The 22,868-nt window shown below is 46.9% G+C and overlaps 1 protein-coding gene across 1 annotated transcript in view; it reads left to right on the top strand.

The window, feature by feature from the left end:
- Positions 1 to 22,868, top strand: part of CAD (carbamoyl-phosphate synthetase 2, aspartate transcarbamylase, and dihydroorotase) — a 44,473-nt gene that overhangs the window by 14,272 nt on the left and 7,333 nt on the right. The window contains exons 6-26 of the mRNA XM_048515797.1: positions 199 to 370; positions 521 to 706; positions 907 to 1,019; positions 1,202 to 1,344; positions 2,314 to 2,445; positions 2,915 to 3,148; positions 3,635 to 3,856; positions 4,459 to 4,647; positions 5,333 to 5,457; positions 7,099 to 7,232; positions 7,940 to 8,052; positions 8,160 to 8,413; positions 8,798 to 9,044; positions 9,457 to 9,555; positions 11,565 to 11,789; positions 12,985 to 13,167; positions 14,903 to 15,121; positions 15,835 to 16,002; positions 16,151 to 16,333; positions 17,697 to 17,801; positions 22,565 to 22,816. Coding sequence (XP_048371754.1) covers positions 199 to 370; positions 521 to 706; positions 907 to 1,019; positions 1,202 to 1,344; positions 2,314 to 2,445; positions 2,915 to 3,148; positions 3,635 to 3,856; positions 4,459 to 4,647; positions 5,333 to 5,457; positions 7,099 to 7,232; positions 7,940 to 8,052; positions 8,160 to 8,413; positions 8,798 to 9,044; positions 9,457 to 9,555; positions 11,565 to 11,789; positions 12,985 to 13,167; positions 14,903 to 15,121; positions 15,835 to 16,002; positions 16,151 to 16,333; positions 17,697 to 17,801; positions 22,565 to 22,816 — 3,698 coding nt within the window. The remainder of the gene's footprint in view (positions 1 to 198; positions 371 to 520; positions 707 to 906; positions 1,020 to 1,201; positions 1,345 to 2,313; positions 2,446 to 2,914; positions 3,149 to 3,634; positions 3,857 to 4,458; positions 4,648 to 5,332; positions 5,458 to 7,098; positions 7,233 to 7,939; positions 8,053 to 8,159; positions 8,414 to 8,797; positions 9,045 to 9,456; positions 9,556 to 11,564; positions 11,790 to 12,984; positions 13,168 to 14,902; positions 15,122 to 15,834; positions 16,003 to 16,150; positions 16,334 to 17,696; positions 17,802 to 22,564; positions 22,817 to 22,868) is intronic.

Below are 22,868 nucleotides of genomic sequence, written 5' to 3'. Positions count from 1 at the left end.
CAGCAGGTTCGCACCACTTCGGCAGAACTGGTTGTTAAAATGGTGCTTGTAAACAACCAGTTGTTAAATTATTTGAATCCCCCCCACTGGATTATGCTCTAGTTTAGTAGCTTGCATCCAGGAATGTTGCTAGCTCTGGGCTTCTGTTCAAGACTTCCACAGCCTAATCTAGATCCAATTTCCTTTTTACCCTCCCAGAATTTGATGGGCTTTTTGTGAGCAATGGCCCTGGGGACCCAGTGTTTTGCCAAGCAACAGTGGCCAATCTGCGCAGTGTTTTGGAACTGCCGACCCCTAAGCCTGTCTTTGGCATCTGCTTGGGTCATCAACTTCTGGCTTTGGCCATTGGGGCCAAGACCTACAAGATGAAGTAAGTGTTTGTGGGAAGGGGTGTGTGTGTATGGAATCCCCAGTTGAGCCTTCTTGAAAGATGCTGGCCTTCCTTGCCTTTTCTCCACAAAACTACTGGTGGTTTCTCTTTGCAGCAGACTCTGATTTGTCCTTGTAATTTGTTCCTCAGGTATGGGAACCGTGGACACAACCAGCCGTGTCTCCATGAAGGCTCTCAGCGCTGTTTTATCACTTCCCAGAACCACGGCTTTGCAGTGGACTCAGCTAGCTTGCCAGCTGGCTGGACACCTCTCTTCACAAATGCCAATGACCGCTCCAACGAGGGCCTCGTGCACGATTCAAAGCCCTTTTTCAGGTGGGAGTAGCCCCTGGGGGAAAACCCTGAGTGGGACAGCCGTGATCTCTGCGGGAGGTGGCTAGCTCAGGGAAGGGCTCGGGGGAACTGGATGGAGCAAGGGGGCTACAGAGTGTCATGTGTCTTGTAAAAGTGACAAGGTGCTTTGGACCACAGCTGTGACGTCTGACCTCTGTGTTTCTTGCTTTCTCTCCTCCCAGCGTACAGTTTCACCCAGAGCACAAAGCAGGTCCAACAGACCTTGAGTGTCTGTTCGATGTTTTCTTGGAGACTGTGCAGGACTCATTTGCTGGAGGGCAGAATCTCAAGACAGGTGGGAGCTTTAGGGCTGATTTCTTTGGGGATCTATGGAAAGCCTGGTTTTGTTCTTACACTCTGTCCCTTCTTTCCTATCTGGGGTTGTACATGGCCTCCTTGGATGGGTTCTGGGGACGTTGTATGAGGAAGAGAGAGAGAATTCCCCAGGTAATGGGACTGACTTTCTTCTCTCTCTAGTGCGTGAGCGGCTGCAGGAGTGCCTGCAATCTGCAGAAACCCCGCTTGCCTGTGATGTGTCCCGGCCCCATAAAGTTCTAATCCTCGGGTCTGGGGGCCTTTCAATAGGGCAGGCGGGTGAGTTTGACTACTCTGGCTCTCAGGTAAGTGTAAATTTGAGGATGGGGAAAGTTTGGAGGGCGGATATTGCTTGGTGTGACAACGAGTTTTATGAGGGGAGATCTGGGAAAGCAGAAGCAGAGCAAGTCAGTACAGGAGATCTTCAAGGAGAACTTGGGAGCATCCTCTTCAAACTCCTATCTGGGTCATTTGTGGAATCCGCTGTGTTGTCATGTTCTCAAGGTGATAACAGAGGTTCTTCTGTGGGAAAGCATTTGATGGTTGAGGTTTATCAGCCTGGAATTACTGCAGTACCTTGTGTTTTGGGGAAGTGTTTGTTTTATGACCCTTTGGTCTATTCTCTACATGTTTATATTGTGGTGCAATGGTTAGAGCAGGGGTGTCCAACTCTGGCACTTCAGATGTTCATGGACTACAATTCCCATCAGCCCCTGCTGGCATGGCCAATTGGCCTTGCCAGCCGGGGGTGATGGGAATTGTAGTCCATGAACATCTGAAGTGCCAGAGTTGGACACCCCTGGGTTAGAGTGTCAAATCAGGACTCGAGAGACCTGGGTTCCAATTCCTACTGAGACATGAAACTGTATGGGGGACCTTTATGGAGGCACAGACCTTTATGGAGGCACAGGAACAGCAGTGGCGTAGGAGGTTAAGAGCTCGTGTATCTAATCTGGAGGAACCGTCTGAGCTGTGGAGGCTTATCTAGGGAATTCAGACTAGCCTGTACACTCCCACACACGCCAGCTGGGTGACCTTGGGCTAGTCACAGCTTCTCGGAGCTCTCTCAGCCCCACCTACCTCACAGGGTGTTTGTTGTGGGGTGGGGAGGGCAAGGAGATTGTAAGCCCCTTTGAGTCTCCTGCAGGAGAGAAAGGGGGGATATAAATCCAAACGCTTCTTCTTCTCTTCTTCACTTGCTCCTAGCCTCCCTCACGGGGTTGCTGTGAGGATAAAATGAGGGAGTATTAAAATCTTGTCTCTCTACTTACCAGGCCATCAAAGCCCTGAAGGAAGAAAGCATCCAGACTGTGCTGATCAACCCCAACATCGCCACAGTGCAGACCTCCAAAGGCCTGGCTGACAAAGTCTACTTCTTGCCCATCACCCTTGACTATGTCACCCAGGTGAGTAAAGCCTTTATATCTTGTTCCATCCTGTGGGCTGTGCCAGGCCTGTCAAACCTGTCCCATATGGGGCCATGTTCAGGGAGGTAGGATCCCAGGGAAGGGTGGTTTTTGATGATAGCCATGCTGGCAGGGGCTGAAGGGAATTGTAGTCCATGAACGTCTGGAGAGCCGCAGGTTGCAGACCCCTGGAGTAGACAATACGAACCTTGAAAGACCTGTGGGTTGACTTGATATAAGGCACCTTCATATGTTCACCTCCACCTTCCCTTTGATTGTTGATTACCAGCTCTCAGATGAAAAATTGGACCATTTTCATCAGTGGTGTTCAGGAGTGGCCAATTAATGTTCCAAGGCACAAAATTGGAGTATTGAAGCGTGTCTTTTGTCTACCCTTGTGAGGTGCAATAATGGAGTGTGATGCGAGTTATATGTCGAGGAATTTCATTGGTGCTCCCCTCTGCCCCAGGTGATCAAGAATGAGCGCCCAGATGGTATCCTGCTGACCTTTGGAGGACAGACAGCGCTGAACTGTGGTGTGGAGCTGACCAAAGCTGGCGTGCTGGAAAGGTACAGGGTGCGTGTCCTGGGCACCCCTGTGGCCTCCATTGAGATGACAGAGGACCGCAAAGTCTTCGTGGAGAAGATGGAGGAGATTGGAGAACACGTGGCACCCAGTGAGGCTGCCTGCTCCATTGAACAGGTATAGGGATCATCTTGCTTTGATGAATGTCTACATGAAACCTATCAAGGAAGTTGAGTTTTTTAAAAGCATCAGACAGTGGTATCCTTCTACACCATTTGTGGATCTCTTACTCCATTACAGAGACTTTATATTATTTTATTTGGGATCCTCTGTGCATGTATTGTTCATTCTTGTGTTGTTGTTGTTGTTTGTAATATGTACGTTTTTGTTGATGATTAAGAGTTGTGGTTCCGGTATATAAGTGTTTAAATTATTTATAGACATTTCCCCTGGAGAAAATGGGTGCTGTGGCATAGTACCCCACTGATGTCCCTGTCCTCCCCAGGCTCCATCCCCAAACCCCCAAGAGTTTCTCCGCCTGGATCTGGCAGCCCTCCCCCTCCACTGCCATGCCTCGTCCATGGAGACTGTTCCTTCCTCCTTCCTCTCCGTCGCCAATTGCCTCAGCACTGGAACAGCCTCTCCTTCTCTCCCTACCCACAGGCTCAGGTAGCAGCTGAACGGCTTGGCTACCCGGTGCTCATGCGTTCAGCCTACGCGCTGGGCGGGTTGGGCTCTGGCTTCGCCAACGGGAAAGAGGAACTGACGTCTCTTGTGAGCCAGGCCTTCGCCCACACCTCGCAGGTGCTGGTGGACAAATCGCTCAAAGGCTGGAAGGAGATTGAGTATGAGGTGGTTCGAGACGCCTATGACAACTGCATCACGGTAAGGGCTTTGTGGGTCCGGGCCTGGATTGGTCCAGGCTAGCCCAATCTCATCACATCTTGGAAGCTAAGCAGAGTCAACCCTGGTTAGTATTTGGATGGCAGTCCACCAAGGAATACCAGTCTTGCTATGCAAAGGAAGACAATGGCAAACCACCCCTGTTAGTCTCTTGCCTAAATCAGCTATGACTTGACAAGGGCTTTGTGTGGGAGGGAGGGCAGGATTCTTATCTCTGACTCCAAAGGCAAGGAGGCAGAGCTAAATTTTATATAATGGTTTGCATAATTCAACAGCCAAATCTCTGGCTGCAGGGTATTAGTCTGTCCTGGGGCTGGAGTGTATCCATTAATAGCTTGTAGCAACCGTCCATTTCTTAGCCTGTGTACATCTATTCTAAACAGATTGTAAGTTGTAAAAAAATAAGCAGCACAAACCAAATTATATTTAAAATTGGGATATCTCAGGTCAATTGGAGGCAATCTCCTAATTTTTGTCCTTGGTGGCCAGATCTGAACTGGGTGGTGGCGGTGGCCTGGGCTGGTGTTGAGAGTTGCAGAGTGAGGAACTTCCTTCCTTCCTTCTACCCTTCCCATCCCTTTTAGGTGTGCAATATGGAGAACTTGGACCCTCTGGGCATCCACACTGGGGAATCTATCGTGGTGGCCCCCAGCCAGACACTGAATGACCGGGAGTACAACCTGCTGCGCACCACAGCCATCAAGGTGGTTCGGCACTTGGGGATTATTGGCGAGTGCAACATCCAGTATGCGCTGAACCCTGAGTCTGAGCAGGTGAGGCTCCTCTGCAGGGGTAGAACTACAGACATTGGGAGGAGCCGTGACTTTAATGCGAGGGTGCTGACTTTGCATGCAGACACACCCAGGTTTGATCCCTGGTAGCAGCTATAATTTTAAAAATATCCGGCAGTTGGGCTGGTTGAAAGATCTTTCTATGTATTGTCAAGCGAGCCAGCGTGGTGTAGTGGCTAAGAGCAGGTGCACTCTAACCTGGAGAACTGGGGTTGATTCCCCGCTCTGCCACTTGAGCTGTGGAGGCTTATCTGGTGAACCAGATTAGCTTGTGCAGTCCAACACACCTTGGGGTAGTCACAGTTCTTTGGAGCTCTCTCAGTCTCACCCACCTCACAGGGTGTTTGTTGTGGGTGGGGGAAGGGAAAGGAGATTGTAAGTCCCTTTGAGTCTCCTTATAGGAGAGAAAGGGGGGATATAAATCCAGACTCTTCTTCTTCTTCTCTCCCTGAGAGCCCCTGTTAGTTGGAGGAGACCCCAGAGGCCTGATTCTGTACTGTTTTGTATGATTTCTGAGAACTGATTTCTTGGAGATGGAAAGGTGCATATAGGTGGTGAGCTCAAGGCAGGAACAGGTCAACTTCCTTGCTCTGTTCACCATAACTAGAGGCGGTGAAGGCCTTGCTGCTTCATTGCTTTCTTTCTCTCCCCACCCCTCACTGCACAGTACTACATCATAGAGGTGAACGCCCGGCTCTCACGGAGTTCTGCCTTGGCGAGCAAAGCCACCGGCTACCCATTGGCCTATGTTGCTGCCAAGCTGGCTTTGGGCATCCCTTTGCCTGTTCTCAGGTAACGTCTATATGACTCTGGGTGCTTGTGTGAGGATGAAACTGTGTTGCTCTGCCTGGGAATGGGTGGTAGGGTAGGGTGTACGCTTGTTCACGGCTTCTTTTTTGACGGAATGGTATTTTTATGTAAATGAAGAGAATTTGTGTGGTGGTTTGATTAGGACAGGGGACGTCTGGGTTTCCCTGAAAAGACCTTCCTGTTCTCCTGCCTGACCTACTTTATATGTTATTTATTTATTAATTCATTTACACTCCACCTTTCTCCCCAATGGGAACCCAAAGCAGCTTGCATCATGCACACCCCTCCATTTTATCCCCTCAACAACCTTGTGAGGTAGGTTAGGCTGAGAGGATGTGATTGGCCCAGCGTCACCCAGCAAACTTCCCTGGTAAAGTTCTTTATTTACACCATTTATTCTCTCTTTCTTACAGAGTTCAAGGGGGCTTATAATATAAATAAAATACATAGAATACATAAAATACATAGGATATATAAAATACATGAAACTGAAATGTTAAAATCACAATCTAGAACTGCTTCGATCAAATGCAGTCCTAAATAAATGGAAATTTGGACCTGGGTCTCCTAGATCTTAGTCCAGAGGTGTCCAACTCTGGTGCTTCAGATGTTCATGGACTACAATTCCCATTAGCCCCTGTTGGCATGGCTGGTGGGAATTGTAGTCCATGAACATCTGAAGCTCCAGAGTTGGACACCCCTGCCTTAGTCCAACACTTTAACCACTGCACCATAGTGGCTCTCCAGGTTATTGGGAGAGGGGAGGAACGCCTTAAGGGCATGCTACTTTGACCTCTTTTGATGAACAGGGGATAAATCATTATCCAGAACTGTTCCTTCTGCTTGACTCTTCTACAGCTTAAATCTGTTGCCCTGTTGTATTTTTTTCTTGAAGGACATGGAGGCTTATTTTTATTTTTTGAATCACACGCTTGAGTGAAGGATTGCCCTGCTTGGCAGCTTTTGGTGCATCTTTGATTTTGCACCATTTAGCTTGATCCCCTTTATCTCACAGATGTCCTCTGTTTGGACAGCCTCTGCTCTGTTTTGGATATACAACTTTCACTCCTTTTGCGTTCTGATGCTCACTTAGTTTCCCAAAAGCACACGCCCTGTTTGGGTCTCTTAGGGGCTGCTAGCCCTGCCCTGCTTTTCACCCAGCCAGCAGCAAGAATGCTGTTCAAGAGATCTATGGGGAGTCACTTGATACGCTCCCCCCCTTGTGCACTTGATACCCTCCCCCCCTTGAGCACTTATGGTTTCTGAGGAAGAATTGCCCACAGAGTTTGGCGCTGCTGAAACACTTGAGAAGTCCTGTTTATAGGAAAAACAAACAGTGAAAGTTGTTTGAAGAAATAAAATAGCAGAGCATTATCTTTAAAAGAGTTCTGCGAAAAGAGAAGGTAAACTTTGTAGACAGCTCTTTCCCAGCCAGGCTTCCTCACATGAGAATTTACAAACATTGGGATGGGTTGAAGAAGCAGAGGACTGGTGTTGTTCAGCCCTTTCTGGCTCTAGTCTAGTCGCCCCTCATTGGCTCACAGAATGGGGCATGTCACAGCCTCGGTGCCCTCATTTCCTCCTACCCTCGGCTGACCCTTCTCCATTGCTTTCCTGTTCCAGGAACTCTGTCACAAACTCCACCACAGCCTGTTTTGAGCCCAGCCTGGATTACTGTGTTGTCAAGATCCCGCGTTGGGACCTCAGCAAGTTTCTGCGTGTCAGCGCCAAGATCGGCAGCTCAATGAAGAGTGTGGGTGAGTGGCGGGGGAAGATTTTGTGGGTATGCAGTCTTGTAGCTGAGAGGAGACTTCCTCTTCCCAGAATGCTTTTCGCTTAAGCCTGAGATGTTCATTTGGTGCTGGTGTTAGCTGCTGGGGTCACCCATGTGTTTTGTGCATCTCCCAGGTCGTCATCTTTCAATTGATCAGTTTGGCATCTGTGTTTATGGGGTGAAGGCAGGTCTGTTTATATGGTTCTGACAGATCTGTGGCCAGAGAAGCTCCTGCATCATTCCTGGAAACATTTATTTCTCCACTTCTCTTTCCCTCCTGTTTTGTACCAGACATTCAGGCCCCTTCCGCACACGCAAAATAATGCGTTTTCAAACCACTTTCACAACTGTTTGCAAGTGGATTTTGCTATTCCGCACAGCTTCAAAGAGCACTGAAAGCAGTTTGAAAGTGCAGTTTGAAAGAGTCTGATAAAGAACCCTTTGGAGGTCTGTGCTCATTGTTTTGAGATAGTTTGGTCCCCATAAAAGGTATTACAGGATTGACTTGGCAGCAGGAAGAATTTCCTGCAAATCAGAGCTTCAGTCGTTAACAGAAGAAGGCATAATTATTTTGGTATTGATGGGTGTGTGAAAATGGCAGCATTTTCCGGAAAAAAAATCCCCACCCCTTTTTTCTTCCAAAGTTCTAGAAACTTTGCCCGTTGCCCATCCGCTGTTCTGTTCTAACAGGTGAAGTTATGGCCATCGGGAGGAGCTTTGAGGAGGCTTTCCAGAAGGCGCTGCGCATGGTAGACGAGAACTGCGTAGGGTTTGACCACACTGTGAAACCAGTCTCTGACATGGTAGGCTTTCTACTGGAAGAGGGGGTGGGTACATTCATACTGGGTCTCCATCAGCTTGGGAACCAGCACTCAGAGCTGTGCCCTGCCACCTTTCCCCTTCATCGCAGGAACTGGAGACTCCTACCGACAAGCGGATCTTCGTGCTGGCAGCTGCCCTGCGGGCTGGCTACTCCATCGAGCGCCTTTATGAGCTCACCAAGATCGACCGCTGGTTCCTGCACAAGATGAAAAACATCACGGACCACGCTCTGTGCCTGGAGTCATACCGGCAGGCTGAGCCGGGCGCCATGCCAGCTGCAGTACTGAAGCTGGCCAAGCAACTGGGGTTCTCAGACAAGCAGGTGGCTCAAGCTGTCCTCAGGTATTTGCAAAAGGATAGAGCTGAAACCAGCCCATTAGTCTATATGGATCTAGAAACCTGCCCCCAAAACAGGGCCGTCAGACTTGCCCCCTCCCTTCCTCCATAGGAGCGGTAGTGGTGTAGTGGTTAAGAGCAGGTGCACTCTAACCTGGAGAGCCGCCTCCTTCTTCTAAGCTAGGCTGAGAGTGACTGGCCCAAGATCATCCAGAGGTCTGCCAGTGATCTGCCACAGCAGAGCAAGGATTTGAATTCAAGTCTCCCAGATCCTAGTCCAATGTTTTAATCACTACACCAATCTAACAGCATTCTGCATTCTGGGTAAGGAAAACTCTGCTCACCCACCCAGTTCTTATCTATTGCCCTCCTTCCGTCCCTCTCTTGCAGTACAGAATTAGCTGTGAGGAAAATGCGGCATGACCTGAAGATCCTGCCGGTGGTGAAGCAGATTGACACGGTGGCGGCTGAGTGGCCAGCCCAGACCAACTACCTCTACCTCAGCTACAATGGAACTGAACACGACCTGACCTTTCGTGAGCCACATGTCATGGTCATTGGTTCCGGCGTCTACCGCATTGGCAGTAGTGTGGAGTTTGACTGGTGTGCTGTTGGGTGTATCCAGGAGCTACGCAAGGTGAGAACTTAAGCCTGTTCCCAGTAGACCTCCTGTGACCCACACTGAGCCAGCCAAACATCTAGAACTGGGTCCTCTCCCATCTTTCTCTACTTCTCACAGTGTTGACTGCTTGTTCCACTGTCTCAGCTAGTGATTAATGTTCTTCTGCTGCATCTGGATGGATTAATCAGTTCCAGACGTCTGGGCACTCTCATACCTTGAACATTCAAGACAAGCAGTGGTCTCTCAGAGTGGTGGGTTAGAGTTGATGGGTCCCACCCCCCCAGCTTTATTGGCAATGTCTTGGAAGGGAGGGACATGCACTTCATCATGTGACAATGACCAGCTCAGAGGGTGGGAAGCATGGGTTCCTAAAAACATTCCAGGTGCCTGGATATTTTTCCTTCTCTCTCCCTTATTCCCACCACAGATGGGCTACAAAACCATCATGGTGAACTACAACCCTGAGACAGTGAGCACGGACTACGACATGTGTGACCGTCTTTACTTTGATGAGATGTCATTTGAGGTGGGTCTGGAGCATTGGTGTTCTAAGGGAGGGACTGGCGGGCAGCCCTTGGGAGTGGTGTGTCAGAACATCTCTTCTAGCTCCTTTGGGATTGGAGGATAATTGCTATTCTCTGTTTTTAGGTTATTTTGAAAGCCCGCCCCCCGCCCCAAGGTAGTTGTACACCTCCCTTCCTCCCTCCCTCCCTCCCTCCCCTTCAGAATAAAATCACAGAATTCTAAGGGGCCATACAGGCCATCTTGTACAACCACCTGCTTAAGTCAGGATCAACCTAGAGCACAGGTGTCAAACTCGCGGCCCTCCAGATGTTATGGACTACAGTTCCCATCACCCCCTGCCAGCATGATTCTGGCAGGGGTTAATGGGAACTGTAGTCCATAACATCTGGAGGGCCACGAGTTTGACACCTATGACCTAGAGCAGGGGTAGGGAACCTGCGGCTCTCCAGATGTTCAGGAACTACAATTCCCATCAGCCCCTACAAGCATGGCCAATTGGCCATGCTGACAGAAAGAGCTTGATGGGAGGTGTGGACCCTGAATTTATCTGGAGCCGCTTATCCCTAGATTCTGACCTAAACTTATCCCAGACAAGTTTTTGTCTAGCTGCTGCTTAAAGGCATCCACTGAGGGTGAGCCTATCACCTCCCTAGGCAGCTGGTTCTATTTTTACACAAATCTTACTGTAATTTTTTTCCCTAATATCCAGTCGAAACCTTTCTGGCTGTAATTTAAAGCCATTATTGCAGTTCCTTCCTTTTGCTGCCAACAGGAACTGCACTCCTATAAGTGATGGCCCTTTAAATATTGAAAGAGAGCAATCATGTCCCCCCGCAATCTCCTCTTCACCAGACTGACCATTCCCAAGTCCCTCAGCCTTTCCTCATAGAGTTTGGTCGCCAGGTCCTGGATCATCCTTGTTGGTCTTTTCTGCACTTGCTCCATTCCACACACATCGTTTTTGAATTGAGACCTCCAGAACTGTACACAGTACTCCAGGTATTGTGCACGCACAATACTCCACCCTCCATCAAAGGGCTGGGCCAGCAATCAACCCTAGGCAACCAAGCCCTCCTCTCTCTGCAACAAATTGGCCAGCAGCTTTGTCCTCAGCTCTTTCTCCCAGCCCCGCTGACTCAGCCTTGCAATTCAAAGATTGACAGCCCCATATCTCAACAGCCACAGCAACAGCAGAGGGTAGGACCAGCAATCATCCCTAGGCAATCAGGCCCTCCTCTCTCAGCAACAAACTTACCAGCATCTCTGTCTGTCAGCCTAGCTGATTCAGACAGGGTGGGATTTCCTTCTTTTTCTTTGCATATGTAAAACACCTGCCTAAAATCCAGAGTCCACTGATACATATACTGTTTTAGATTTTCCTTTATGAAAGGCCATCTTTGAGGGGGTGGAAGGACTCCTTGACATATTCCTTTTAGTATGTGTTGTCACTGGCTATGCTAATGGGAACTGCACCAATGTGGCATAGTGGTTAGAGTCCTGGACTAGGATCTGGGAGACCCATGCTTGAATGGAACATCCCAGGCCTATGGGAGCTTGCTGAGTGATCTTGGGCCATTCACATGCTCCTAGCTTGTTCTTAACCGACAGGGTGGTTAGGAAGATAAAATGGAGTAAGGGAGAATGTTCCAAGCCGCTTTCTGTATCCATTGAAATGGAAAGGGTGTGTGTGTGTTATAAATAACGTAAAATAAATAAAAATGATAACATCCCAGAAGTCACCTGCACAATGAGAACAGAGTTGTGTTCTGTCTTGGAAAGTGTAGCATGATGTCAGATTAAATTTCTGTTAGATTGGTTAGTATTCGCAAAGGTCCCTTTGTCTGCAGCAAATGCAAGAATTTGGATTTCTGGTTCCTGCAACCCCAAGGTTGGCTTTTGGGGACAGACTTGGGGTTCTGTTGACCTGTCTCTGGTTGCATCCACATGAAATGCCCGCTTATTTCTGTCTCTTCTTCTCTTCTCGCCTTCTGCCGATCTTGCTCATGTCAGGTGGTGATGGATATCTATGAGCTAGAAAACCCTGAGGGAGTGATCCTGTCCATGGGAGGGCAACTTCCCAATAACATTGCCATGGCGCTGCACCGGCAGCAGTGCAGGATCCTGGGCACCTCTCCTGAGGCTATCGATTCTGCTGAAAACCGGTTCAAGTTCTCTCGCCTTCTGGACACCATTAACATCAGCCAGCCCCTCTGGAAGGAGCTCTCGGACACGGAGGTAAAAAACCTGTGGCGGGTGCCCCAGAACTTCCAGCAGGTCTGCAGGGTAGAGTAGGCAATGATTCCTAGGAATTGGTGCGACTTTGCACCTCATTGTTCTTGCAGTGACACTGGCAGGTGTGTAACAGGCTGACTTCTTTCCTCCTGGGGTGTGGGATGGGTGAGAAAGAACAAGGATTTAAGCGAGACTAAGCCTGTCACTTACGATAATACAAAATTTCTGTAGGGATAATGGGTACTGATTGTCTGAAGTTGTGGGACGTTTGCTTGGCTGGCCTTGTTGAGTTGTGCATGAATTTTGGTGAGGGACCTGGGCTGTTTCCACATGGAGATGATTTCCAGTGTAACTCTCATGGCTGCTGCAAATGCCACAGGCTTCCATTTACAGCAGCAGAGGAACATCCACACAGAAGCATTCTGCACAGTTTCTTTGCCTCATCTCTCCATGGCTACCATGTCCTTCCCTGCCACTGGAACACTTTTTCATGTTCAATTTTTTAAAACCTGTATTACTAAATCATAAAATATTATAACAATCTGTTGCAATATTTATTTGTTTCCATATTTCACCAAAAAAGTAAATTTATCCCTTTTGGTTGCTGAGTTATAAGCAGAAATGTGCAGCCATTACATTTCCTATTATAACTCTGCAACCCCAAGGGTTGGAGGCTTACTATTTTTAAAGTGATGTCTGGGAACTAATGTGTTTATAGCTGTTATCAATTGAAAAGAAAAAAAACTTGGGGAGAAAACTCTGGTGTCTGTCTGTGGGGAAATGGCTGGCTCAAGAACTTAGGTAAGGAAAATCGGCCCAATTCATTCAGGACTTGAAAAATGCTCACTTTCCCATCTATGTAGTGACTGAAGGGACTTTGGCTGTAATGTTTCTGAAAATATTGTACCAAACCATGCTTGGAAAAGGAGCTCACTACAGATTGGGAAATTGCAGAAGCTGAACAAATAGAGGATGAGGGCATTTGAATGCTCACTGAAAACAGCGCTACTTGAAAGAAGTCATGTGGAAACAGCTAAAGATGCACTCAGAGTTTGGAAGTCTCTGTTCTTGCATGAAAATTTATATAGAAACTGTGTCAGAGGACATGTTATAGCTGGTGGGGGTGGGAGCAGGGATGTGTCTCACTTTACGTATGTTCATAGACTTCCGGTGACAACTATGTATATGTATCCTACAGTCGGCCAAACAGTTTTGCTGCAAGGTGGGGTATCCCTGTGTGGTGCGTCCCTCCTATGTACTCAGTGGGGCTGCCATGAACGTGGCCTATTCGGACAGTGATCTGGAGAGGTTCCTCAGCAACGCTGTCGCTGTCTCGAAGGAGCAGCCGGTTGTTATCTCCAAGTTCATCCAGGAAGCCAAGGTGAGCAGGATTGTTGGCCTGGGAAAACACTTGTGATGCTTCAGGGGTATTTGTAGTACTGCTTGGATGTGGAACACTAGAGGGGCTTCAACCAGATACTTTCTTAATGATGGACCCTGAAAAATTCCACCATAGAAGCAGGAGACCTGGTTGGCCTGTATGTCCTTGTTGAAAGAAGGAGTACCAGGAAGCTCTGGTTCAGCAAACAGATTTGTGTGTGTAGTACTGTCAAATCACAGCCCAGTCATGGCAACCTAGTGGGGTTTTCAATGCAAAAGCCATGCAGAGGTGGTTTGCCATTGCAGTAGTGCAGCAGTGGTGTAGGAGCAGCAGTGGTGTAGTGGTTAAGAGCAGGTGTACTCTAATCTGGGGGAACCAGGTTTGATTCCCTGCTCTGCCGCCTGAGCTGTAGAGGCTTATCTGGGGAATTCAGATTAGCTTGTATACTCCAACTCATGCCAGCTGGGTGACCTTGGGCTAGTCACAGTTCTTCTGAGTTCTCTCAGCCCCACCTACCTCACAGGGTGTTTGTTGTGAGGGGAGAAGGGAAAGGCATTTGTAAGGCCCTTTGAGTCTCCTTGCAAGAGAGAAGGTGGGGGGGGGGTATAAATCCAACTCTTCTTCATTCCTGTGTGTAACAACCCTTGTCTTCCTTAGTATGCTGTTCAAGTAGTAACTGACCCTGGTTAGCTTCTGAGATCTGACAAAATCAGGCTATCCTGGGCCATCCAGTTCAGGACAACAGGTTTATTTAGGAAAGTTGAAGTAAAAAGCCTTGGTCTAAAACAGGAGTCTGCAACCTGTGGCTCTCCAGATGTTCATGGACTACAAATCCCATCAGCCCCTGCCAGCATGGCCAATTAACCATGCTGCCAGGGGCTGATGGGAATTGTAGTCCGTGAACATCTGGAGAGCCGCAGGTTGCAGACCCCTGAGCTAAAATAATGGGAAACAAAGAAATAAGTATGGTCAACAGATGCTGCCATTTCTCTTGCAACATGGAAGCAACTTGGCCTTGACCCTTTTCAAGGATGGTTTCTTACTAGTGTTATAGCGAGCTCCAAATTCAGGTTTCAGAAGTTAACAGTAATATTTAGATTTGTTCTAAGCACTTGTGCATGGCTGACCACCCTTCCTGAGGAGCTGCCACTTATAGTTTTGCAAATGTTCCCAGCAATAAGTGATCTTGGGAGAGAAGTGAGAGAACCCAGTTTTGAGAGGCATAGAAAGGGTGTGTGTGTGTTGATAAGCTATGAGTCTTCTGAAGTGTTGGAAGAATTCCTAATGAAACCTCCCAAGGAGCATTTGGGATTTTCTGGCACATGCCCTCTCCCAATATTTGGCTGTAGGCTTAGTATCTCGGAGGGAACAAGTACTTCTTTTAAACCCTCTGGCTTGGAAACAAGCCACAGCTGGCTATGGGGCATGGGCATTACATAGAGGAATGCTGGGGTAAATTGGTCATGTTGGTGTTTTGCAGAAAGGCAAGGGCTTCAAGTGGCAGGCAGGCAGGCATTCTGTTCCCTCCACTCTTGCAGAGATAGCTGCTGATTTTTAGGGTATGCATTTTCCGTCCTGTAATCATGGATCCAGCAGATCTGAGTGCTTGTATGGTTTGACTCCATTCCTGCCCCACCCCTCCCCATCCCTATTTAACACAGATGCTGGAGTCCACGTAAGCCGAGGTCTGTGGCATATGCGATGTGTTGACACTTTTGTTCTGTCTTCCCCACAGGAGATTGATGTGGATGCCGTGGCCTGCGACGGAGTGGTGGTGGCCATTGCTATCTCCGAGCATGTAGAGAATGCTGGAGTGCACTCGGGAGATGCCACGCTGGTGACCCCACCGCAGGACATCACGCCGAAGACTCTGGAGCGCATCAAGGCCATCGTGCACGCCATTGGGCAGGAGCTGCAGGTTACGGGGCCGTTCAATCTCCAGCTTATTGCCAAGGTAACTGGAACTGGGCCAGAAGGTAGGTGAACAGCTGGTGAGCCAGATGGGTTGTGGTTTCAGATCACTGCTTAGTTGCAGGCTTGTTGGTTAGCCTTGGGCATCATCCTTATGGCTGCCTCAGTAACCCACATAAAAATGGCAGGAATAGTAAACCACCCCATGGTGCCCACTGACACCTTTTCTGGCACCCAAGTGTTTTGAGGAAGTGAGTGGGGTCACATTAGGCTTTTGCCCAGCAAGGCTTCTGATTGATAATTAGAGATCTGATTGGCTGTGCAGATTTTTTTAAAATGCTGCTTTGGCAGCAGCTGCCACCTCAGCACAAGGATCTGTACAATGTATTACCGATGTTAAGCTATGTCAGCCATTTTGTGACTATTTCTGTCTTCTTCGGCAGCCATTTTGTTGCTGCGCCCACCATGTCAGGTCAGAATTCCAAATGTGCCCACAGGCTTAAAAAGGTTGGGGACCACTGCAGTATTGTTTTGGATAACGGATGGTAAACTTAACCTAAGAGTTCTGTATTATCCATGTTGGTAGTTGACTAGTGAGCAAGACAGGAAATCTCCTGGGCATCCCTAGTCAGTAAACGCAAGGAGGGCATGAGTCAGTTCTGGAAGTAACCAGGCAACTGTGTTGTTGTTATTATTATTTATTCAATTTATAAACCACTGTCCCTGTAAAATGGGGTGTTTTTCTCTGCTCTCCAGCATGACCAGCTGAAGGTGATCGAGTGCAACGTGCGGGTATCCCGATCCTTCCCCTTTGTTTCTAAGACTCTGGGTGTTGACCTGGTGGCTCTTGCCACACAAGTAATCGTAGGAGAGGAGGTGGAGCCTGTGGGACTCATGGCAGGCACTGGCATTGTTGGTGTCAAGGTGAGTGGCCAAGGTTCAGGTGGTGATGCTGGTGGTACTCAGCAATCTAACGTTTCCTCTTCTTGGAACTGCTGCTGCTTTTCTCTCTGCTCACAACCTACCTCCTGATCTCACAACTCTGCCTCCTGATCTCTGCCTTCTCACTCAGGTACCCCAGTTCTCGTTCTCGCGGCTGGCAGGTGCCGATGTCGTGCTGGGAGTGGAGATGACCAGCACAGGTGAGGTGGCCTGCTTTGGTGAGAACCGTTGTGAGGCCTACCTCAAAGCTATGCTGAGCACAGGCTTCAAGATCCCTAAGAAGAACATCCTGCTGACCATTGGTAGCTACAAGGTGAGCAGAAAAGGAAGGAATGACCACTCTGTTTGCAGAACCTTTAGGTGCTGATGTCAGATTCAGAGACCTTTATTGGGTATATACATAGGGTCAAAGAATAGGAGTAAATTCAGTAAAGAACAATGTAAATAATGTCCACAGAAGCCAAGGGAACCTAATTCAAAACGCTCATCAGAAATTTGGCTTCAGCTTTAGTTATTTCATCCTCAGGATTGTTGAGCAAAAAAGTCATGTTTGCATTGGTAGGAAGGTCCGGGAACCTGACCGAGGTTCAGGCAGAGAAGTCGGGCTTAAAGCTGTTGTACTTAGGGCAGAAGAGCAAGATGTGTTCAAGGAAGTCAGTATAAGAAGGACTGTAAGAACAGTGTCGATTATGTCAAAGGATGTTTGAGAACCAGCCTTGAAATAGTGACATTGGAAAAGAATTTCACGCTGCTCTTGTGAGTTTGTGATTAAAAAGTTGGTCCAGATAATGGGCAACACAGAGCTTCCAGGGAATAATCCCAAAGCACAAAGGTGAACAGGAACTCTGTGCCTTGCTCAAAAGGTATTGGCATTCCTGCTCAAATAGTTTGTTTTTTAATTGATGATGAATCTCGTTGGCAGTGAGCATGAGCAAGGAGTCCCATGAAAGCCCCAAAGATGCTGATGTCTTAAGGGTGATTCCATCAGCACCCCTGTTATCTAAAGATTAACTGTACCCTCATGAACATCTTTACAACCCTACTCTATTACAATTTTTTCTTCTTTAAAAGTCATATAATTTCTATTTATTTTTGTCTATAGTGAAACTGTCCCAAGTTTTCCTTTAGATGTGGTTCTTCAGCTGAAATAATCTTTAACATCTACTGCTTCCTTTTGCTGTATTCAGCTGCTTGTAAGAGCTTTCAGTGAAATGACCCATTTTCCCCATGGGCTGGCTTCCAGGGCCTCTGTCCTGCTTGCCTTCTTCCTTCAGTTTATTCTCCTTCCACCTCTCTTCCGGTGGCTTCTCAATTGCCCTTTTAAAACAAAATGCTGCACCGTTCCATCTTCCTCTGCTTGCAGCTTCTTCACCTGTCGATTGGAATGAAGATTCTGTGGCATCCCATTTTTAAGGGCATTTCATTTTAAAGGTGACACGAGTTGAGTTGGGACTGCAGACAATTGGGATCATTGGACTTAGAATTCAAACACTTTGATGACCTGGAGAATTTGACAAGAAAAGGTCTGGGGACAGGAGCAGGTGAGGGAAGGTTCATGAGAAGACTCACAGAAGGGTAGCTTAAGAGCATAGAGGCCCGCTGGTGTCTTCTCAGGAAGCAAATAACTCCAAAATGGAAGGGATGTCCTATGTTTTCTCCCTTGGTACCTCTTTCAGAACAAGAGTGAACTCCTGCCCACAGTGCGTACTCTGGAGAGCCTGGGCTACAACCTATATGCCAGCCTTGGCACTGCTGATTTCTACACAGAACATGGCATCAAGGTGGGTATAGATGGGCAGGAAGGGTCCTGCCCTGGGGAGGCTCCATTCCAGAATGAATGAAAGTAAGGGGAATTCATCAGAGGCGTAGCTGGGCCAAACTGCGCCCGGTGCGCATTTTATATTCCCCCCATGGCACCCCCGCGGCACCCTCCCTTCCCCCTTTCCCCCCTTCCCACATTTACCTTAGTTCCTTTCCTTTTTGAGAACTTTTTCAGGCTGCAAAAGGCCTGTTCTCAGTAAAAATGGCCTGATAGGAACTATACTTCCCAGGAGACCTTGTGAGCTCCAAGGTCTCCTGGGAATTGTAGTTTCTCAGGGCGTTTTTACTGTGAACAAACACTTTTGTAACTGAAAAAAAGTTCTCAAAGAAAGAACAAATGAATGAGAGGAAGGGAAAAAGAGAGGAGCACCGAGGGGCATGGGGTCCCGTGGGGGGAGAGGGAAAGGGGGAGGAGCCTGGGGGCAATTTTCCACACCCCAGGCATGCGCACTGTGCACGGTGCACCCCCCTGTCCCCTTGTAGCTTCGCCACTGGAACGCATGCTGGCCACTTAGAATCAGTCATGGTTTTTGGAAAGTTGGAGGCAGTGGTAGGGTTGTGAGAATGTTCCTTTATTTAGTGGATTTCTTGTCCTACTTTTGTCCCCAATCAGAAAGACATGCTTAGGGGAAACCCCACAAAAAGGGGGAAAATACCCAACCAAAAAAGATAAAGTAAATCAAAAAAAGTTTGAGGGTACAAAGTGGCGTGGTGCCAGAGGTGGGATCCAGCAGGTTCTCACAAGTTCCCGAGAGTAGGTTACTAATTATTTGTGTGTGCCGAGAGGGGGTTACTAATTGGTGATTTTGCCACGTGATTTTTGCCTTAGTTACGCCCCTCTTCTCAGCAGTAGCACGCAGAACTTGAAGCAGTCTAGCAGGAGGTGCACTGGCGTGTGTGGCAGCCTGCGTGCATTCGTTTCCCGCCCAAGGACCGGCGCAACGGCTGCATCCTTGCCACAGCCCTACCCCCAGAATGCCCGGCCACGCCCCCATCGTGCGCTGCCCAGCCCCATTGGCGCTATGCCACAGTTTGAATCCCACCACCATGGGAACCTGTTACTAAAATTTTTGGATCCCACCACTGCGTGGTGCCATATATGAATGAACACCTTCTATTATGTGGACAAAGCACAACACCAGTAATTTAATATACAAACACAAATAAAGCAGGACAAAATTGTGCACTTGCAATTGTGCACTTTGATTTCTTACATTTATATTTATGTGTTATTTTGTAATATTAGTTTTTAAACTGAAAATGGTACTTTGTAAATAGTTTTAGTTATATAATTTTAACATGTTCTGTACACCGCCCAAAGCCCTTTGGGGTGGGCGGTTTATCAAGTCTAAGTAAATAAATAAATAACACACTGCCCAATACAACTCAACAGAATTGCTTTTTATTTTTAATTTTATTAAATTTCTGTAAAAACACATTTTGGCACAAAGCCCTCATCAGTGGTTTCTGACCATAACAAATCATATGTAACTTACACCATAAAAGAGGAAACAAATCTCAACAACCAGCAAACTCACCAAATTAATTTCTTGCAAAAAAACCCCTCCCGTTAAAAGTATAAATTATAAACCGTCAGAAACAAACAAATACATGGAGTGAATTAAAAACTCCTTACAGAAATCAGTCTTCAAATTTTTCTGTTACTGGATATCTCTAAAAGATGAATAAATAGAATAACAATTACAAATATATATATAGCTTATATACATGCACAGGTCTGTGTGTGTATGTACTCACACCTTGTCCAAATAATTTCAGTATGCTTGTATGAGTGTCTCTCTGTGCTGATATCAAATAGCTCAAGGTGTATCATATTCAAGATAAAAACATTCCTTAAATCCAAAACTATACTGTTTAACTCCATAACTATCGCAGGGGGTTGGAATTGGTGGCCCTTCCAACTCTATGATTTTATACTGTTTACATGTAGGAGGAACAGCCCATCAGACATTAATGAGCTCTTAAAGTAAATCCCTCAATCCCACAATTTTACATATACAAAGACCTGCAAAACTAAATTTCACCTCACTGAAAGCCAGTTTCCTCACTTCAACCTTGAGGCACCAAAATTTGTAAGGTAGAGTTCCAAAATATTTCCCTTGTTTGTAGGATCTGATCTATCACTCAGAATCCTAATTCTTTGTCCATATGTTTCAGAGCTATATTGCAAGGGTTCTTATAATGTGAAAAGCTTCTTTACTAACTCCTTTGTGAACTGTAATTCAAGGGGAGTGGTTTATGCCATCAAGTGCTCATGCAGCCAAATATGTTAGGTATGATGTCCAGAATCTCGTACCACAAGAGCTCAGCTGTGAAGATGCCACACTCCTCTAGTGACACACTTCTTGACCCTGAAGCACAGGAACAAACAATTAACGTTCTGGGTGAAAGAAACAATGTCTGCTCCTAGACTGGATCACATCCTACAAACAAGGGAAACATTTTGACTCTTTATCTTACAAATTTTGGCTTCTCAAGGTTAGAGTGAGGAAACTGGCTATTGGTGGTGAGAAATTTAGCCTTTATTCTTAATTTGTGTTTTTTTTTTGCTGTGGGGCTCGCTTTAAGAGCTTGTTAATAAATCATGGATGGCAGATTTGTTTAACAGTTTCTCCCAGATGCAGGCTGCATAGTTTTGAACTGAGGGGATGTATTCATCTTGTGGTGGATTTGATGCATCTTGAGCTATTTGACATCAGTCCAGCGAGACACATAAACATATACTGATGTTATTTTGACAAGGTAAGGTATCCATCCATCCATCCATTCATCCATCTAGCATGTTGATTTGGGATTCTGTTTACTTATGTTAGCGATATCCAGTTGTAGAAAGATTTGAAAGCTGATTAAATATAAGGAATATGTAATTCCATGCATGTATATGTTCTTTTTAAAAAAAGTTCTGATTGTTTTCAGTTTACGGTTTTAATGCTGTTTATTTTTGGTGGGAAATTAATTTGGTTATATTGCTGATTTTTGAGATTTGTTATATTTCTTTAATGATGAGTTAGATATTAATAATTATGGTCATAAGGCACTGATGAAGTCTTTACCAAAACATGGTTGGCTGTATCGTATTTGGCACTGTGTGATTTTTTTTGGATGTACACAGCTGTTTCCCGATTTGGATATGTTTATACATCACATTACTGGTGTTGTGTTTTGTGCACATAATTGAATTGGGACATTTATACATTGTTATCATCTTACTTTTTTCTTTGCTGTGTCAACCTTTTTTCACCTAGGGAAAATACCAGTATCCTTTAAATAAGCAAACAAGGTAAATAAAATGAAATGTAAACCAACAAGAACACCAAAAGGGATGCTAAATACCCTGGGCTGGGTTGAGACCACTAAGGTGGTCCATCAAGTATACTAGGTACTAGCTGTGAGCCAAGATGCATTGTACTCCCCCCTACACATACACTATAATTCTGTCATATGATTGTATTGTTTTTTTATTTATATATTATACTGACCATTTGGCATTGCTTTCTGTAATCTCCCTTCAGTCTTTGTGAGAGGTAGAGTAACTATATAGCTAAATTGTCAGTTGTTTCTGGCTGCACACCAGCTTTAAATGTATGCAGCAGGAAGGAAACAGAAGGTCAGTCTAGAACAGGGATTTGCAACCTGTGGTTCTCCAGATGTTAATGGACTACAATTCCCATCCGCCCCTGCCAACATGGCCATGCTGGCAGGGACGGAAGGGAATTGTAGCCCATTAACATCTGGAGAGCCACAGGTTGCACACCACTGGTCTAGAATCTTCCATGGCTGCCAGCCATCTTCCCACAACTCCCTTTGCTTATTTCCCAGGCTTCTAGTCTTCACAGTATTCTGAGATAGTCAGGTATAAGCAGGGGTGGGATTCAGATAATTTAACAACTGGTTTACAAGCATCATTTTAACAACCGGTTCTGCCTAAGTGATGCGAATCTGCTGAATCCCACCACTGGGTATAAGGGGGAGAATGAGAGTGGTTTTTACAACCATGTTGATATAAGGAGCTCAGGCTGGCTTTGAAGGTTGGACCTGCAGTTAGAATACTTCAAGTAAACAACCAGAGAGAGGAAGAAACAGATTTATTCCTCCCTTGCCCCCCCCCCCCTTCCTTCAGTCACCCAGATTTCTGGACCTTCTCCCAGAAGTGCACGGTCCCTCAGTGAGGACTGCTGTTGTGCCCCCTCTACTTACATCTTCATAAAAGCTTCAGTGCATGTGTATATTTTGGTCTGTGGATAGAAAATCTTTATAGAGGAATTTTACAGGAGAAAGCTTTAAGCTACTGCTGGGGGACATCAGGCACACTGACCAAAATTCAAGTCCAGTAACGCCTTAAAGAATAGGAAGATTTTCAAGAGTGTAAGCTTTTGAGAGTCAAAGCTCCATTTGTCAGTTAAAGGGAGCTTTGACTATTGAAAGCTTATACCCTGATCAGTTTTGTTGGTCTTTTAAGGTGTGACTGTTCTACTGCAGGCCAACACTGCTATTCACCTGAAACAGACCAAGATGGCTCCCCCAGTTACAGCTATGCTTGCTGATTGCCAACCTATCACAGCACCATGGCTGTTCTGCTGACACTGGGTATTTTGAGGCAGTAGGGGCCCATGGGTTTGGGGTCAAGGCCAGAGTCTCTGTGGAAGCAGCACCTAGTGGCGAGTGTGTGACTGTGTCACTGAAGGCCTTTCTCTTGGGACAGGTGAGGGCTGTGGACTGGCACTTCGAGGAGGCTGACGGTAGTGAGATACCAGGCAAGGACACGCAGCAGCGCAGCATTTTGGACTACTTGGCTGAGAATCACTTTGACTTGGTGATCAACCTGTCCATGCGCAACTCTGGAGGACGCCGGCTGTCCTCCTTCGTCACCAAGGGATACCGCACCCGGCGCTTGGCTGTTGACTATTCTGTGCCCCTCATCATTGATATCAAGTGCACCAAGCTCTTTGTTGAGGTGGGTTTATGTGAGGGGGTGATCAAAAGGAGGGGGGAAGGGAGCCATAAAG

This window comes from Sphaerodactylus townsendi, linkage group LG01, assembly GCF_021028975.2.
Source record: "Sphaerodactylus townsendi isolate TG3544 linkage group LG01, MPM_Stown_v2.3, whole genome shotgun sequence".
NCBI classification, from domain to species: Eukaryota; Metazoa; Chordata; class Lepidosauria; order Squamata; family Sphaerodactylidae; genus Sphaerodactylus; species Sphaerodactylus townsendi.
Note: the sequence above shows the minus strand (reverse complement) of the source record. Positions and strands in the feature narration are given on the sequence as shown.